This window comes from Malurus melanocephalus, unplaced genomic scaffold, assembly GCF_030028575.1.
Source record: "Malurus melanocephalus ecotype Western Australia unplaced genomic scaffold, MMel_1.1 scaffold_748, whole genome shotgun sequence".
NCBI lineage: Eukaryota > Metazoa > Chordata > Aves > Passeriformes > Maluridae > Malurus > Malurus melanocephalus.
This window is the reverse complement of record NW_026623980.1, coordinates 1-16278: the sequence shown is the minus strand read 5'-3', so window position 1 is coordinate 16278 and position 16278 is coordinate 1. Positions and strand designations below refer to the sequence as shown.

At 50.2% G+C, this 16278-nt stretch overlaps 2 protein-coding genes across 3 annotated transcripts in view; one reads left to right on the top strand and one right to left on the bottom strand.

Annotated features, from left to right (window-relative positions):
- Positions 1–10357, top strand: part of B3GAT1 (beta-1,3-glucuronyltransferase 1) — a 16361-nt gene extending 6004 nt beyond the window's left edge. For both annotated transcript variants that reach the window (XM_057384812.1, XM_057384813.1), the window contains exons 3-5: positions 853–1149; positions 6470–6587; positions 7529–10357. In XM_057384812.1, coding sequence (XP_057240795.1) covers positions 853–1149; positions 6470–6556 — 384 coding nt within the window. In that variant the 3' untranslated portion in view covers positions 6557–6587; positions 7529–10357. The remainder of the gene's footprint in view (positions 1–852; positions 1150–6469; positions 6588–7528) is intronic.
- Positions 10358–10768: 411 nt separating this feature from the next.
- On the bottom strand, positions 10769–15802 carry LOC130584687 (beta-galactosidase-1-like protein 2; the record flags this gene model as incomplete). The annotated part of the gene is made up of 5 exons (XM_057384811.1): positions 10769–11173; positions 11582–11698; positions 12588–12702; positions 14473–14560; positions 15686–15802. Coding segments are annotated over 5 exons (524 nt in total), but the record flags the coding sequence as incomplete, so codon positions are not given.
- Positions 15803–16278: the final 476 nt, after the last annotated feature.

The following is a 16278-nucleotide window of genomic DNA, read 5'->3' as shown; positions in this document are numbered from 1 at the left end:
TGATTTGCTCATGTGGATCCCGACAGCTGGACAAAAACCCCACTCATAAATCCCAGAGGTGTTTCCTTCCTGGCAGCTTTGTTTTCAATGCCGAGCCCTGCTTGGTTCATGGCCACTGCTGTTGTTAGCTGGCACTTCCCAAATCACTTCCCTTCTCCAGCTCTGGGGGGAGTGGAGGTGACTTTTCCAGGTGAGTGGTGAGRTCTGAGCTGCTGAGGCACTGCCTTGGGGTGGAACTGCTTGGGCTGGGGGGCAGGTTGTTGGTTCCAGTTGGACATTGTTCAGGGACACTGGATCCCAGGAAAAGTTCTGCCAGGGGCTGGTTGGAGCAAGAGGGGGAGGATCCATGTGGCCACCATGGCCCAGTCTGTGTGATGACTTATTGGGGTTACCTAAACCAGAGTCCAGACAGAATTGAGAGAATCCAAAGCAGTTCTGTTACTGCAGGGCCTTCAGGGCCATTCAGGGCAGTCCCAGCCCAGCCAGGGGCTGCACCCACAATGGACAATGGCTCACGGCTTTTTCACCCTTTCTCACTTTTGTCCATTTGCACATCGGGATTTGCTGAATCCTCCAATTGCAGCTGCAGCCAATGCAGTCAAAAACTCCAACTTGGCTCCCCCAATTCTCTGTTGTTTCCATCTCTTGGGGCCTGGCCCAGGGAGGTGTCCTTGAGTTTGGGGCTGCAGAGGAATTGTTTTGTGTAAAAATGGGAGAGCAGGAGCTCAGCACTGTCTGTGCAGTCTGGAGTTAAACACTGGAGAATCCCAGGGTTCCAGAGACATGGAAATATAAAATCTAAAATTTAAAAATGTAGAATTTAAAATCCTAAGGCCTGGTGTGCCCCCACAGATGCGCAGCACCAGGAAGGTGTCGGTGTGGCCGGTGGCCTTTGTGGGCGGGCTGCGCTACGAGGCGCCCAAGGTGAACGCGGCGGGGAAGGTGTACGGCTGGAAAACCGTGTTCGACCCTCACCGCCCCTTCGCCATCGACATGGCGGGGTTCGCCGTCAACCTGCGCCTCATCCTGCAGCGCTCCCAGGCCTACTTCAAACTGCGCGGCGTCAAGGGCGGCTACCAGGAGAGCAGCCTGCTCCGCGAGCTCGTCACCCTCAGCGACCTCGAGCCCAAGGCTGCCAACTGCACCAAGGTACGGCCCCTCCTCGTGTGGGGGTTCTGAGGGGCTGGGGGGAGAGATCGCAGCCAGCCCTGTTGTTCTGTCATTCCTTGGAATCATGGAATATCCTGAGGGGGAAGGATCATCCAGTGCCACAACAATTTCCCTTCCTGTGCATCCCTGGCAGCGCTGTCCCAATGTTCCTGGAGCTCTGGCACCTTCAGGGTCGGGACCATTCCCTGCACCCTCTGGGGACAGAAGAACCTTTCCCTCATATCCAACCTAACCCTGCCCTGGCCCAGCTCCAGCCACTCCAACCTTTCCCTCATATCCAACCTAACCCTGCCTTGGCCCAGCTCCAGCCACTCCAACCTTTTCCTGATCTCCAAACTAAACCTTCCCTGTCCCTGCCCACCATAGTGACCACTGCCTGCCCCTCCGCTGCCCCTTGTMTGGAAGCTGTGACATCTATGACACGGCCCCTCAGTCTTCTCCAGGCTGCTCCTCTGCATTCCCCATTTCAAGGAAGCTGGGAATGGGTGATTTATGCACTAAAATGTGTGGAGGGCGTTTATCTGTTTTGGCTTCTAATAGTTGCCATAAGCCTTGAAACACGGAGTCTTCTCTCCCCTGTAACTGTTGTTTTTCCTTACATGACCTCTAAAAAATATTATTGTCAAGGTGGGCTTCCCTGTGGCCTCGTTGGTGCCCTGGAGCAGGGAATTCCAGGGGTGAAATGCACATCAGTTATGTAATGTGAATTTCTGGGGGGGTTTGAATGCTGGGGGCCATGTGAGCTGTAACAAAGGAGGAACAGCCACACCAGCCTTTCCTGGCTGCTCCCACAGTCACTGCCTCGCTGCCGAGTTGTCTTCTCCCTCCTGAGATCTGTGCAATATCTGTGCTGTAGGTGCCCGCAAAAACCTGGATATTTCTGTGTCAGGATAATATAGAAATATTTAATGCCTGGGATGTTGCTCTGAGCTCCAGGAGGCTTCCTAGAAGCTCCATTTGGGGGAATCACTGCTGTCAGCTGACTGATAAATACTGACTGTGCACATTGCCGGGTCCTGGAGCAGGACCCCGTGTGCTAAATAACCCAGAGCACACTGATGGCTCTTCTCCTGAGGAATTTCTGGTCTGAGATGAGAGATGGATCTGTCTGGGATGACAGGGGAGCGTGGGAGACACCAGAGACAAAGCTGGTTAGTGTGACAGGCATCAATCACAACCTTGACAAGGGCTTTGAGGCTTTCTGGGTGGGTTCCCTGAACACTGGAGGAGTGGTAGGGGTCCCTCTGAGAGCAGAGACCCCCATGTAGCACCCTCACATCAGCCAGTCTGATCTAGAGAGCCTTTATTGCCTAATTACCCCAACAGGATTATCCTTTTATTGCAAATAAGTTGTTGCTGCCAGCAGCCCCAGTGTTGGATCTGGATCTCTGTCCCTTTTTGGGATAGGAAAGAATGTGACCAAATACCCTTTGCCTGATTTCCATGTGCATTGCTTCACATGCCCCAGTCATGGAAAAAAACAGGGATCTCAATGTTCTTTGCAAGGAACCCAGGAATAAGGAGAGAGGAGCCATGGGGAAGGAGCAAATTTGGGTTTTATCTGACACCTGCTGTGCCTCCTTTTTGAATCCCCATGTCTGTGGTGATGGCTGTCCAGCACTGGCACAAATACCACARCCAGCCTCCCAAGGGTGGGGAAAGAGATTGGATTAAAATTAGATCCCTGTTCCTGGGCTCTGTGAGGAAATAAATGCGTTTCCAACAGCCAGGAGAGATGGACAGGCTGCTTTTAGCCTGGTGCTCAGAGGATTAGGAGTGTTTATTCTGTAGCCAGTTGTTCGGTCTCTGGTGGATTGTCCCTCCTGTAAATAAATAACTGCTGGAAAGAAGGGCTGGGGGTGGAAAATGACAGTCCTGGAGGATAGGTAGGAAGGAAAATGTTGTTTCCAGGCAGGAGGAAACAAACAGTGATGGAGACAGACAGGGCTGTGACCCAGGAGAGTAGGAGGAGCAGGGATTGCTGCCCAGCGTTGGGAGCAGACTGGGATTCTTTTCTTGTCTGGGCTGGGGAGAGCTCACAGGGATCCTTGTGAGCTGAATGTGCTCCTGGAGATCTCCGACTGCAGCTCTGCAGGTTAGGCTCTGCCTTTCCATCCCTGTGGGGCTCCATTCCTGCTTTCACTCACCCAGTCCAGCAGGAGCAGCAGCAGAGAAGGAGCAGCTCTGGTTTGGAGTCCTCTCACCCTGAGATCAAACTCCAAGCTCCTCTCTCTGTCTCTCCTGTGCTCCCAGCRCTTGTCATGCTCTGATTCTGTTAAACACAACCCCACACCTGCTTTGCAGGGAGATTTACATTAAAAATGATGATGTGCTTAGAGGGAGTCATTAAGGGGGGATCAGAGGAATGTGTAAGATAAGCACAGACATCTGTTCTCCAAAAATGCTGCCTTCCCTGCGTGCAGTGCTGCTGGTAATATTGATCAGAATTCAGCCCACAAACACACACTCCTGCAAAAAGCTCAAGATTAGGGCAAAGGACACATATCCTGCTTATTTTCTTGGATTTGGGAAYTGCCCAAAATGAAGGAGAAAGTAAAGAAAGTTGGTATTAATTACTGAGGTGAAAGCTATCCCTCCTAATCAGGAGGGAAGGATTGGTTTATCCTGGAGCTGTGAGGAAACAAGGCTTTGCAAGAGTTCTGTGTATTTGGAGTTCTGCTGTTTGTGCATTCCCCCACAGCTCCAAACCAATCCATCCTCTCTTCAATCCATTGGCACAGGAGAGAGGTCTGGGATTTGCCATTTCCATGAGGCTGATGGCAGTGGGGGACAAGGCAAGGCACCAGTGAGCTCAACCAGGGATCTTTAAAGAAGAGACAGGGGGCTGTGGCCACAATTAATGCCACATCAGGGGAATATTTTGTTGCCGGTCTGGACAATGAGGAGCAAACCTGCCCTTTGAGCCTGGTGTYTCTTTCCCTTCCCATTCTGTGGTCTCTGTTTCAAACAACAATTCCTGAATCTCTCTTGGAAGGGTCTGTGTGCTGGAAACCCTCCCAGTGCTGGTCAAACTCTCCTGTTTGCTTTTTTCATCTTCTGTTGGGGGACAGTGAATTGTTCTGCTGTGGAGATGACTCCTTGCAATCTCACAGATCTGTTTTGAGTCCCGTGACTCYGAATGGCAGGGCTGGAAATGGAAGGGTTTTGCAGCAGCATTTTAAAAAGGGCATCCCTCAGATGACCTGTATGAAACCACAGCTCAGAAAAAGTCAGATACTTGGTCCCCCTCGCTGTTTGGTCTCTTGTGAGAGAGCCAGAGCTTCCCTGAGGCATAAAACACGTTGCTTGTTGAAAAAAAACAAGTGCTGGCTGAAAGGAAAAGCAAATGTTTCTGTAAATGGTGATCTACCTCCCACGTTAAAGAGCACAGCATGAGAAATGGTAAAAGCTGCTGTATCGAGCTGCAAACTCTGGAAATGGCTCCATTGTAGCTCATTTAATCTGTCTTTTTTTGGCATTGGGCTGTAAGGGCACAGAAGTGGGATGCAGTTGAAGGAAAGCACTGCTGATGTGTGGCTGTGGCCCTCTGCCCGTGGAGAGGGCRGTCAGAGCTGCTGTGAGCGAGTCCCTGGCCACCAGCAGGGCTTGTCAGCAGTGCCAAGGGCTCTCCTGGAGAGCAGGACTGGCTGCAGGATCCCTCCAGCTCCTGCTTTGTCCATTCTGCTGCTGGAGCTGTCCCTGCAGAGCCYTGAGCCGCTCCTGAGCCCCGCTTGGTTTCCCTTCTCCCCGGGAAGCAGCGCAGTAATTGCAGCATTGCCGGGCTGGAACCAAGGGTGGCTTTGATGAGTGGGCTCTGAAGTGGTTGTGGAGGTGATGAAATGGATTTTTGGACCCACTCCAGCCAGCAGTTGGTCTGGACTGCTCCAGTATTAGCAGAGATTTAAGCTCSACGCAGGAGGTGACTGCTCGCATCAGAGACAAATTTGGTCAAACAAGCTCCTGGGGAAGGTGGGGGAAGGTGCTGCTCTTGAACCTGGAGGCTTTGAAAAGGGCTTTGTTCATCCTTCAGAACCACAACGTGCCCTCGTTTTTGACAAAGGCAGGCTCTGGGTGGAAGTGGGTTTTTTTCGGGATTCGGTGTGCAGGGATTGCCATGGCAACCGGAGGGAAACCCCCACGAGGTGGGAAACAGCGAGGCACAGGTGAAGGGAAGCAGGAATGCTGCTGGGAGAGGATAAAGCTGCGGGTTCTAGGGGAAGGCAATGAGTGTAATTGAGTCTGGTGAGGGGAGAGTATTTTAAGCAGCTTCCAGAACCGTCTGAGCACAGCGAGTAGAAACAATTTCCTATAATAGCCCCCCTGAAATACTCAACCACCTCAGATTCTGCCAGTTCTCCTCCACAGATGTTGATCTCTGTGCAACTTTGCTGCCAAGACCGARGGAAGCTTTTAGGAGGAGCTTCAGTTCTGTTTTAAGCAAGTTGGAGAGGGGTTTTAATACCTGGTACAGAATAGGGGATGACAGTGTGGGGCCAGCATTCCCAAGGGATTGGGGAGAGGGGTTTGAGGGGGTCTGTGGGGTGATGCTGGGTTATGAGAGGGTGTGTGGGAAGAAGGGAGGATTCTGGAAGCAGCTCCTGCATCAGCAGCTCTGAGGCAGCAGAGGCTGCAACAGCACTGCAGCAGCAGCAGCAGCAAGTCCTTCCCAGCTCCGTGATGCTCTCCTGGCTTTTTAGGCTCTGGAAAGAATTTAGAAGTGAAAAAATAAGTGATCCCGATTTCAGGGGGCAGGCTGGTGTCTTCTGTTCCGTAATGGATCTTCAGGGAACTGCTGAAAAATTCCATTTGCATTTCCAACCACAGGCAGGGGTGGTGACGGGAAGAGAGGGTCCCTCACAATTTGGTCCTGAACGTCAGGAATTTCCATTTCCCCTCCGAGTGGCTCCACCAGCCCAGGGTGTGAGGTGATGATAACCAAGAGGCAGAGCCMGGGAGTGGCTCTGTGGGGAAGCAGGGATGTGATTCCCTGGCTGGGAGGGAGCTGCCTCAGCCCATTGGGAGGCTGATGAGCCTTTGGAGGAGCTGCTGGAAAACTGCTGGAAGGAGCAGGGTAATGTCCCACGACAGCACTCTGAGAAATGGGTAATTCCTGTGCACTGTGCACTCTGCAGAGCAGCAGCTCTGCCTAAAGGAAGGTTTATGCAAAGCCCCTGTGGGCGGTGGATGCACCATTAGGCTCCAGGGCGGATGGTTAAATTGCACTGTTGGTTTAATGTGCAGGAATATTTGTTAAGAGTGCTGCAGAGGTGCAGATAATGACTCCTGCTGCCTCCTTCAGATTTTAGTCTGGCACACGAGGACGGAAAAGCCTGTGCTGGTGAACGAGGGCAAGAAAGGATTCACAGATCCCAATGTGGAAATCTGAGTGTGCGTGGCTGAACGGAGACCAACACCGGGTAAGAGCACATGTTTCCAACAGCGCTGAGAAGCTCCACAATGGCAGGGAAGAGATAAAAGCTCTTTTAAAAGTGCTTTTTCATTCCATTTTTCACCACTCTGACCTTCCCTTAGTGCTAAACTTCTCAAGACCATGAGTTAAAAATAGATTAACTTCAAAAAAAGAGAGATTAAGATAAAATGCTCAAAACCTGGTGAGAGCTGAGCRGGAGAAATGCAGGGAGTAGTTTAACAGAAGTTGCCTTATTATTAACTGTCTAATATAACTAAAGAATAGCATTGAAACCTGCAAACACCTGAGGAAAGCTAAAACAGTATTAGCAAAAGGATTTTTAATTTGATTTATAGCTACTCTGAAACCACACAGAGGCAGTGATGAGTATGGGAAGGTGTGGATTGAACCCCACCTGAGGTGTTGGTTTGCCTGAGGAGAGCGTGGGGTGTCCGTTCCAGTGGAAAGGAGGAAAGAACACACCCGCTGATGGCTGACTTGTATTTGTGCAKGCCCTGGGTATTTCTGCAGAGGGTTTGCAGCAGTGAAGGATGAGCTACTCACTCGTATCTGCACCCAGCCTGGGGAGCAAAAAAAATAAATGCACAACTCCCATTCACRGGAGTGCAGAACCAGGCCTGGAAGGAGAGGAGGCTGCTGCTCCTGAATTCTGAGAAGCAAGAGCAGGAAGGGGTAGATTTGCTCAGCAGTGGTGAATTTTTACCAGCAGTGAGCTCCCTTATGCCCCATTCCCTGCAGGAARCACGACAGAGCCTGCACCACCACGTTCTCTGTGCCATGGAAAAGCATTGTAGAGGGGCTGGAGCTCTCCAGAGCTGTCCCAGCGCTGCTCCCCCAGCCCAGCCCCCGGGATCTGCAGTGGGACAGGGCTTTGGGGTGCAGCCAGGCAGAGGGGTGACACACACGCTGCTCTCGTCTCTGTTGCAGGAGATTTCTTCACGCACAGCCCGCAAGGCTCCTCTCCGCAGCATCCACCCGGCCGGCCAGGCGGGAGCCAGCACCTCCGCTGACTTCCACGAGTTTTAGCCTTGTGAAACCAAGCGACACCGCATCCATAAACTCCCCGGATCCCCTGCCCTTCCTCCTGGACTCGGAGCACAAGCAGACGCTCCGGAGGTGGAGATAAAAAAGCACAGAAACGCCAGGACTGCGAGCTCCCGGCGCGGATGCTCCGTCTGGGAGAAGCGCCCGGCGGGCTGGCTGCGCTGGAGCCCCGGCGGGACGGGGCTGCGTCAGGAGGGGATGCTTGCCAGCACCGGGAGGAGAGGGTGAGAACCACGGCTGATGGCCCCGGGGACTGGTTTTGCCCCCGAGGGACCGGTTTTGCCCCGAGGGACCGGTTTTCCCTGAGACACACGAACCTTATGGCCAGCCTGAGCAGCTCTCCGGCCGTGGAGGGGACGGCTGCCTTCCGAGATGGCACCTTAGCCCTTAATTCTAAACCTACTTTAATCGGTGTTTGTTACGCTGCACAARAAGGGAAGGGTTTGGGGGAGGGGGGAAAGCGAGGCAGGTCAGAACAAACCCGTTCAGCATCACCGTTCTCTGTATYCCCGCTCCTTTTCCTTCCTCAGTTTCACCGTTTGGGGGCCATCCTGACATTCCTCTCTGTTCATAGAATCACAGCAGAGTTGGGGGATGGAAGGGACTTCAAAGGTCATCGAGTCCAACCCCCTRCCATGGGCAGGGACAYCTTCAGCTGGACCAGGCTGCTCCTGGCCTTGAATATTCCCAGGGATGGGGCATCTCCCACCTCTYTGGGCAACCTGTGCCAGTGCTGCATTATAAAAAAMCACCCTTATGGCTAATCTATCCTCTTTTAGTTTAAAACCATCAACCCTYRTCCTATCCCAGCTAAAAGGTTGTCCCATMTTTCTTATAAAACCCCTGAGGGATGTCCCCAGAGTGGGATGGAGGGGCAGGATCAGGGAGCTGTTCATTCCCCTGATCCTGGATGGAATCCTGTTTCCAGCATGGGGTTATCTAAAAATGTTGAARTAATTGGAAATGAGGTTTAACGAGATTGTTGGGGCCATACACTATAACATCCACTCAGATTTGGTCCTATTTAGCCCGAATTTGATTCCTGTGAGCTGTAGGTGTGGGATTCTCTGCAGGGTGCTYCTACATAAAGGCAAAATTCCACTCTGCAAAAATAAAACTGCTTCAAACTAGGGAATGGATGCTYAGAGGTGATTTTAGTGCATTTCCCATTTGACTGGAATGTATCCTTCAGCCCCAGCCCCTTTTTCACCCCCCTGGYATAAAAAGCCAGTGCTGGAGCAGTTCCCAGTCACCTCTGATGGAGAGAGCAGCACCCTTGGGAAGGGGATCCTGGGCTTTGCTCCTCAGTGAGACACAGACTGAGCAGAGCAGGAGTGGCACTTGGGTGCTGCTGCTATGGGTGACTCTGTTTGAGACTGACAAACTTGCTGAGATAAAAACTGAGGTACAGGCCTCTTCTCCCCTGCCAAAACCCCTAAAATCCCCTCCCCGCTCATAAACATTGTCAAACCTTTGATCACCCCCCCCGCTGTCCCAATTCTTTCAAAAAGGTCTGAAGCACAATTTTACCTTTGAACTGCGGGAAAAATGTAATCCTGCAATAGACTTGGTTATTTTTAGCCCTAACATGTAGAACTATTAAAATGCTCTGGGTTCGATCGTTGGCTTCACGGTGCAGAAGTCTCCCCTCGGACTAATGACAKTGTGCATTTCTTGAGATTTCAAAGGAAAATATTTTTTGTAAGTTATTTTCTCCCACTGTATATCAGAACCATTGGGGAAAAGTTGCATTCTTTAGTTCCCAGCCACAGAAGCCTTTACAAAAATGTTCCTTTTAGATGCAATGGCTGAAGCACTACTTGGATAGAAAGTATTGGATGCTGCTGTGGRAACAGGTATTGTTACCTTGGATTAAAACTCTGCACTCAAGTAGATTTATTCTGTTACTGTGCTGGCCTTCTAAGTTCCCTTCAGTCTGCAAACCCTACAGTGGAAAGAGACATTTTTTCAAGGACTACCAAGTTTTCATAGCATTGAAATAGTTTCCAGCTGCTGTCCTCTCTGAGCTGCATGTTTTGGTTCACTAATCTGAATTCCAGTCCCTGCTGGGTTCCAACCTTCCCTCCTTGGAAGGAAATAACTCTCAGAAAAATGCAAAGGATGGAGTCCTGAACACATTTGCTCTGGTCACAGGATCCTGGGCCTTTTCAGSTTTCCCAGATGTGCCCTGGGTGGCAGAAATAGTCATGCCCAGGCCTGGCCAGGATGGAGCGTGTTCCAGCTGCACTGTCTGTTCTCAGTTTTAAACAAACTGTATTTAAATTTGTTAAATAAAATGATGGTTTCTAAGAGCCAGAATACCCTGCACCTCCCTTCCAGACACAGTTTGGTGTTTCTCTCAGAGCCTGAATCCTGYTACTGGCACAGAAAGCAGCGAATCCTTGGAGGTTCTGAAGGATTCACAGTTTGAGTTTGATCTCTTCCTCTCCCCAAGGAGGCTGCAGCTCCTCTGTGCCTTGGAGCTGGGGAGTTAAAAGAATGTCACGTTTACCTAAATCCCCAGTTTCTGCTTAGAKGGACAAAAAGCAAAAAGAAAGCAGGACTCAACATCCCACAGCAGCTTTAAGGGGAAAGCAGGGATGAGTTTTCCCACTTGGCTTCTATCCCAGCTGAAATCTGATCCCTGCTCCTTTTCCAAGGGGGAATTTCATCTTCAGGTGCTTCCCAATGTGAGCACGGGTGGAGAGAGGATTGGAAGACTCATTTGTTCCTTTTTCCTCCTTGGAAATTCTCATTCCTGCCTTACCTGAAACATAACGATCCATTTGACAGAGGAGAAAACACATTTCACTTTTTAAAACGGTTTTTTTTTTCCCTTTCGAGAGAGAGACAACCTCCATAGTAAAACTTAGTGGAAAAAAAACAAACTGAAATTAAAAGTCCTTTGACAACCACTTTGGCTTCCAACAGGGGAACACATAATGGCCTCTTTGAAGAAAGACTGGCTACCATCTGCCTCAGAGCACACCAAAATGGTTTTCCACACCTGATTATTCACATGTTCACCAACTATTTTCTCCCTACCTAATTATAAAAACCAGGAGGACATTTGGAAAGTCCCTGGAAAGCTGAGCTCAGCTTTCCGTTCAGATGGCTTCAATCCTTTCTCTCTCTCTCTCTCTCACCTGCCTCCAGCACCTTTTTACTCCCCCACATCCACCAGATGGTGCAGAACATGCGCAGCCATCGGGGCTGGGGAGCCTCAGTAGTCCAGGGAGATGAGCTGCTGCATCCATCCATCCATGGAACAACGGCCCTGCTCCTTCCAGGGCCCRGCCTCTCCTCTGAACTCGCAGCCAGAGGGCAAATCCTTCACCTGGCTCTGGTGGAGATGAGCGTGCCCGAGTGCTGAGCCATCACATCCCCAGACATGCAACCAGGAGTATTCAGGAGGAGCCAAAGGTGGGCACCCAGCTCTCCTCAGTCCACGTACTGGGTCCGGCCGAGGTAAGGGATGTCCACGGACTGGATGATCCGCCCCGCCGTGCGCTCCTCGAAGATGACGATCTGCACAGCACAGGGAGAGACAAAACCCCTTTGACAAACCCCTTTCTGTGTTTTTAGGAGGAGAAGGCAAGTGCTGCCAGCAGGGAAGGAAGCCTCATTTACACAGATCAGCCCTGAGCAGTGGCTGAGCCTCTGTGGGGCACAAATGAAGCAGCATCATGTCAGGGTGGTTTGGATTCCCAACTCGAGGCAGAGCTCTGAAGTTCACTGCCATCCCTGTCCCCCTTCATGGCTGTCAGAGCCAGAGTCAGAGGGCAGCACCTTCCCTAACTCTCACAGCTCCTTCCCCTCCATTGCTCTGCTTCCAGCTCAGGAAGGGTCATTAATGTCCTGTGCATGTCTGCTCTTTGGGACATGGATCTTTAACAGCACCCACAGGCAAAGAGCAACCCCAGCAGAGCCTCTCACCTCGTTGCCCCCTCTCCGGAGCCAGGGCCCAGGAAGGTAAAGCGTCTCCTGAGGTCCAATTTTCCAGTATCTTCCCAGGTTCTGACCATTGACAAACACCACTCCTTTTTCCCAGCCCTGGAACCAAGGCAGAACACGGAATTACTGACACAGCTCTGCTGCCTCATGGATTCCCCACAGGAATCCAAATCTGCTTTCACACTTGCATCCTTCCCAGCCACTTTCTGCAGSTTTTCTGCTTGCTTTCCCCGTGCAAATCCCTGCAGCCAGGAACATTTAAACAAGCCCTGTTGAACAGGAGTTACCCTTAATGTACTAATTAAAAGGATAAAGCATTTTTGAAAATGTGCAATTTGTGATTTGTGCTTGTACAGGAAATTCCACCCCTTTGAACAATCAGGACTTTATTCCTTCCCAAGCAGTTAATATCTGCCCTCGCCTCTTTCCCAGGGGACAGAAATACTGAATTACTGCTGGCTGACCAGATTTACAACAAATATAATTTTCCTAATAAATGGGAAAGTGAGCAGGAAAATAAGGATGGGCACAAGTCTTGGCTCTGAGGGAGGGAAATCAGAGGAGGAAGTTTAATAATAAATAATAAAAATAAAATCTCATCTCAAGTCCTGTGCAGAAGCAGCAATCTCCCTCAGAAGGATGCCAGGAATGCTAACTCCATGCCATGGCCACAAAGAAGTGACTCTTTCCATGTCACAGGGATAAAACAAGGGCCTCCTTTATTTTCTGTGCCCATTACTCCTCTGCAACTAGAAACCACCATTTGTATGCCAATAAAAAAAAGACTGAGGTGGTCAATGGCAGTTCTGCAGGGTCAGTACTACACGTGTTTTCTCATCAGGACCTCTCCAGACTGAACAGAATGACCTGGAGGAGAATTTCTCAGCCTAAATAATTCCCTGAGGCAGAGGGAGACTGCAGAACTGTTGCACAGGTGTCTCTCTAAGCAGCTTTTTTAAAATGTTGGCTAAGAAGAAGCAGGACTTGCCTGTAGCTTGAGGAAGGTGTCCTGTGGCTGGTGCTCTATCCACAGCCTCCCTCGGAAAAACGCCGGCCCCACGAAATAATCTGGGACTGTGCTCCAGCCAGACACACGCTGCAGGCTGCAACAGAGGGACAGCAMARGTCACACRGGGAGGRGAGGGGAGAGGAGGGGGCCACCTGCTCTGCCTTCAGCATCCACATCCCCCTGGACCAAGCTGGGGGACAAGAGGAGAGACCTGGGGCTGTCACTGCCTCCTGTGCCTCACAGGKGTGGTGACAGGACAAGGGGGAAAGGATTCAGAGTGGAAGAGAGATGGTTTGGATTGGATATTCATGAAAAATTATTTCCTGTGAGGTGGGGAGGCCCTGGCASAGGGTGYCCAGAGAAGCTGTGGSTGCCCCTGAATCYCTGGMAGTGTCCAAGGCCAGGCTGGATGGGGTTTGGAGCACCCTGGGACAGTGGAAGTGTCCCTGCCCATGGATGAGATGAGCTTTAAGGTCCCTTCCAACCCAAACCATTCTGGGATTCTGTGATAAAAGCTCTGCTTCACRTTGGATCCCTCAGACCTGCCAGGGTGCTTTAAATGTCTGTGGTTTGCTGAAGGAAACTGCAGAACTGACAGGATTCAAACATTGCTGCCACTGCTCCTGTCGAGGAACACAAACACATCCCTGCACGTTTGCAGTAATTAGGGGAAAGCTGACATTATCTCTTACCTGTGGCAACAATTTGGGAGCAGGGCACAAACACAAGAGGAAATCAGGAGTGTAGAAYGCCACGGAAGCCTTGAGCTTCTGTCAGAACATGTTCTCTCCAACCCTCACAAACTGCAGCTCTTGGACTCAGGGAAGTTATTGATCCAGTGCAGCCTGACTGCTGCTGAATTATTCAACTGAAAGCTGTGACAGTTCCTTTCACAACACTCCTCTCCCTCCTCCCCCAGGGGACTGGGAGCTGATTGTGTGTGSTGCTGCTGGTCAGCAGCCAGGAGCTGAGGGTACTGGTGACTAATCCTGCTTTTGTTTGGCCATGGCAGCTCGCTGGCTTTAATGCTCCTCGCTGGAAATATTCCTCTGACACCCTGCAGCCCAAAAGGCTGTGAGCTACCCCATCAAYAAGAATCCTTCAGGTAGCCCCTCAGCAAAATCATCCTTAGACATTTCAGAATGTGGACTTTTTTCCTTTTAAAACCCATTTCAGTTTAACATTGCCTCTCTCTCCTTCCTACACAAAACAGGGCAGCTGTGATATCTTGGGGGAGGCACATAAGTTGCTTTCTGGTATTAAAAACATCACTGAAAAGAGTGTCTCTGGATTGTGGCCAGAGTCCATAGGGCATCTGCTGCCTTAAACATATTCTGTATGTGCTGACAGAGGCTCCTCAACATCCCCCTSCTAAATTTCCTTCCCTGAATTCAAGCAAAACAACATAAAAGAGAGRGAGCCATCTGGATTGTTAATGCACTATCAGTAGCTTTCTAGAATTAATCCATCCCTTGCCAGTCTGAATTGCTAAATATATCAGCCAGATTGGTAATTTCCAGAAAGACACAAAATTTCTCCAACATGTGGGYGTGTGGGGATCCTCCCCTTGGGTAAACCTGGCTTTTACCTACCTGATCTAATAGAGGCTGCAAGGAAATCTTTAAATCCTGCACAGTGGGATTAGATTTTTCCCTAAATAATGGTATGGATCAGCTGGCACCATTTCCTGCATGATTTCAGGCAAAGGTATCAGCAAGGAACTTCTCAGTGCAAGAAAAATCCACCTCCTCACTGTTACCTCAGCTTGCCTCATTTAGCTGCTCCCTATTAGACACTGAACTGCTGGAAAACAGGTGGTTTAAACGAKAAAAARRGRRRAAAAAAGAGTTAAAATCCCACCAACCTTTTCATGAAGGCAGGTTTCATCTCCAAACTGTAAATCTTGAAGTTTCTCAAGGGGGTTTTATTCAAGAAGACATCACCAATTAAGCCTGCAAGAGAAATGGGGGTAATGAAGAGTTGAGAAACGGCTGAAGCTGATGGATTTTCCTGTCTGACTGTGTGGAACAGCAGGAGATGGAAARCAGCCACGTTCTGCAGTGAAATTAGAGTCCATATGGTCCCATTGCTCATCCAGACTGAGTGGGGAGCRTTACTGAACTCTGGCCTCTCCTTTCCCTCAGCTCACCAGGGCCTCAAACCCCATCCAGCAGGGAGCAGGGGTGATGRGATTGCTGGCTTTGAGTGAGCTGACCATGCACAGATTTTTAAAAAACAGTCAAACCCTTCTCTAAAAGGCACAACAAAACACAACATGGGCCAGCATCGATGCCAGGCACTGCTCCAGAGCTTTTCACCCCAGGATTTATAASGCTCCTTGATAAGTCATTCACCTTCAGCACCCTTTTGTTAAAGTTGCTCTCCCTGCAGCAGGAAAAGCCTGGATCCTAATCCAGCCTCCTACTCACAGGACAGCACCTGAGGCTGCCTAAGCAGTTCTGAGGCTTTATGCAACTTCTCTGCATAAAATAAAATCAATCCAGTCCCGTGTCCAACTCCATTATTCTGTTTTATAGGGATTTTGCACATAGTTCCCCACTAAAACAGAATCACCCTCTTCCAGCTCMACCACTGTGTGTGATAGGCCTGAGCATTTCAGTCAATTCTGCTCAAGGGGATGCAATTCCCTCCTCCTGACACTGTGTGAGCTTTTAAACTGTGTGATCCTCCAATATCAACCCCCCGAGGAAAAATACTGATTAAAAAAGGTGTTTTCCTTCCCTCCCTGTGAAGTAATGTGCTCATAGAGTGAGAGAAAGGGGAGCTGAGCATCACCTAGGAAACCCAGAGCAGAGCAAGATGCACTGATAGCCTTGGGTTTAGCTGTACCCTAAAATAAAATAAAATAAAATAAACCTTTGTGCAGGGCCYGGAGCAGCCGCTGCTTTTCTGATCACTCCAGACAGAGGGAAATAACATTTTTAACACATTTCCCACCAACTCCCAGTCCTGCCCAGCACCACCAGAGCTGGACTGGGCCCTCAGCTGGCTCTRTGCAAAGCACACAGAGAGTTCTACAGCATTTCAAGTCTTTGGGAGCACAGAAGCAAACCCACCTTTCCTCTGCTCGTTCAGGGTCAGCCCATAATTGACGCGCCCACGGTTCTCCACCAGGATCCTCAGTTGCCTGAAGCCCTGCTGAAAACAAACCAGAAGCCTCAGCTGCACAATTCCTGCATCAGCAGAGGTGWTTGAGAGTTTAAGTGGCTCCACAACCTTTGGCAGCTGCAATTTTTAAGTTTATTTTAAAGTTCTCTGCTGCAAACAGCGAGGAACTCGCAGCCTTTGCACAGAAACTTTGGTTTTTTTGTTTTCTGTTGAATTTTCAAATCCTATTTTGGTGTCACCCACAGAGCCAGAAATGGAGTCTGACACAGGACAGGCTCATGCCATAAACTCTCCCACAAGCCTTAAGAACAAGCAGTGCCTCCACCCCCTCAGCTGCTCCCAGAGCCACCTCAACTCTGGTGAAATGTGCTCAGTCAACACATTCTTCTCAGTGCCAGCTTCTGCCAGGGTAAAACTCTTCCCAGAGCTAAAGACAGACATTCCCCCTCATTTCAGACCCAAAAGCCTCCAAACTCTCCTAAAACCTGCTTTGTGCTAAGGAAGACGGAGCCTGCACGGATTTAATCTGCACAAACAGGGT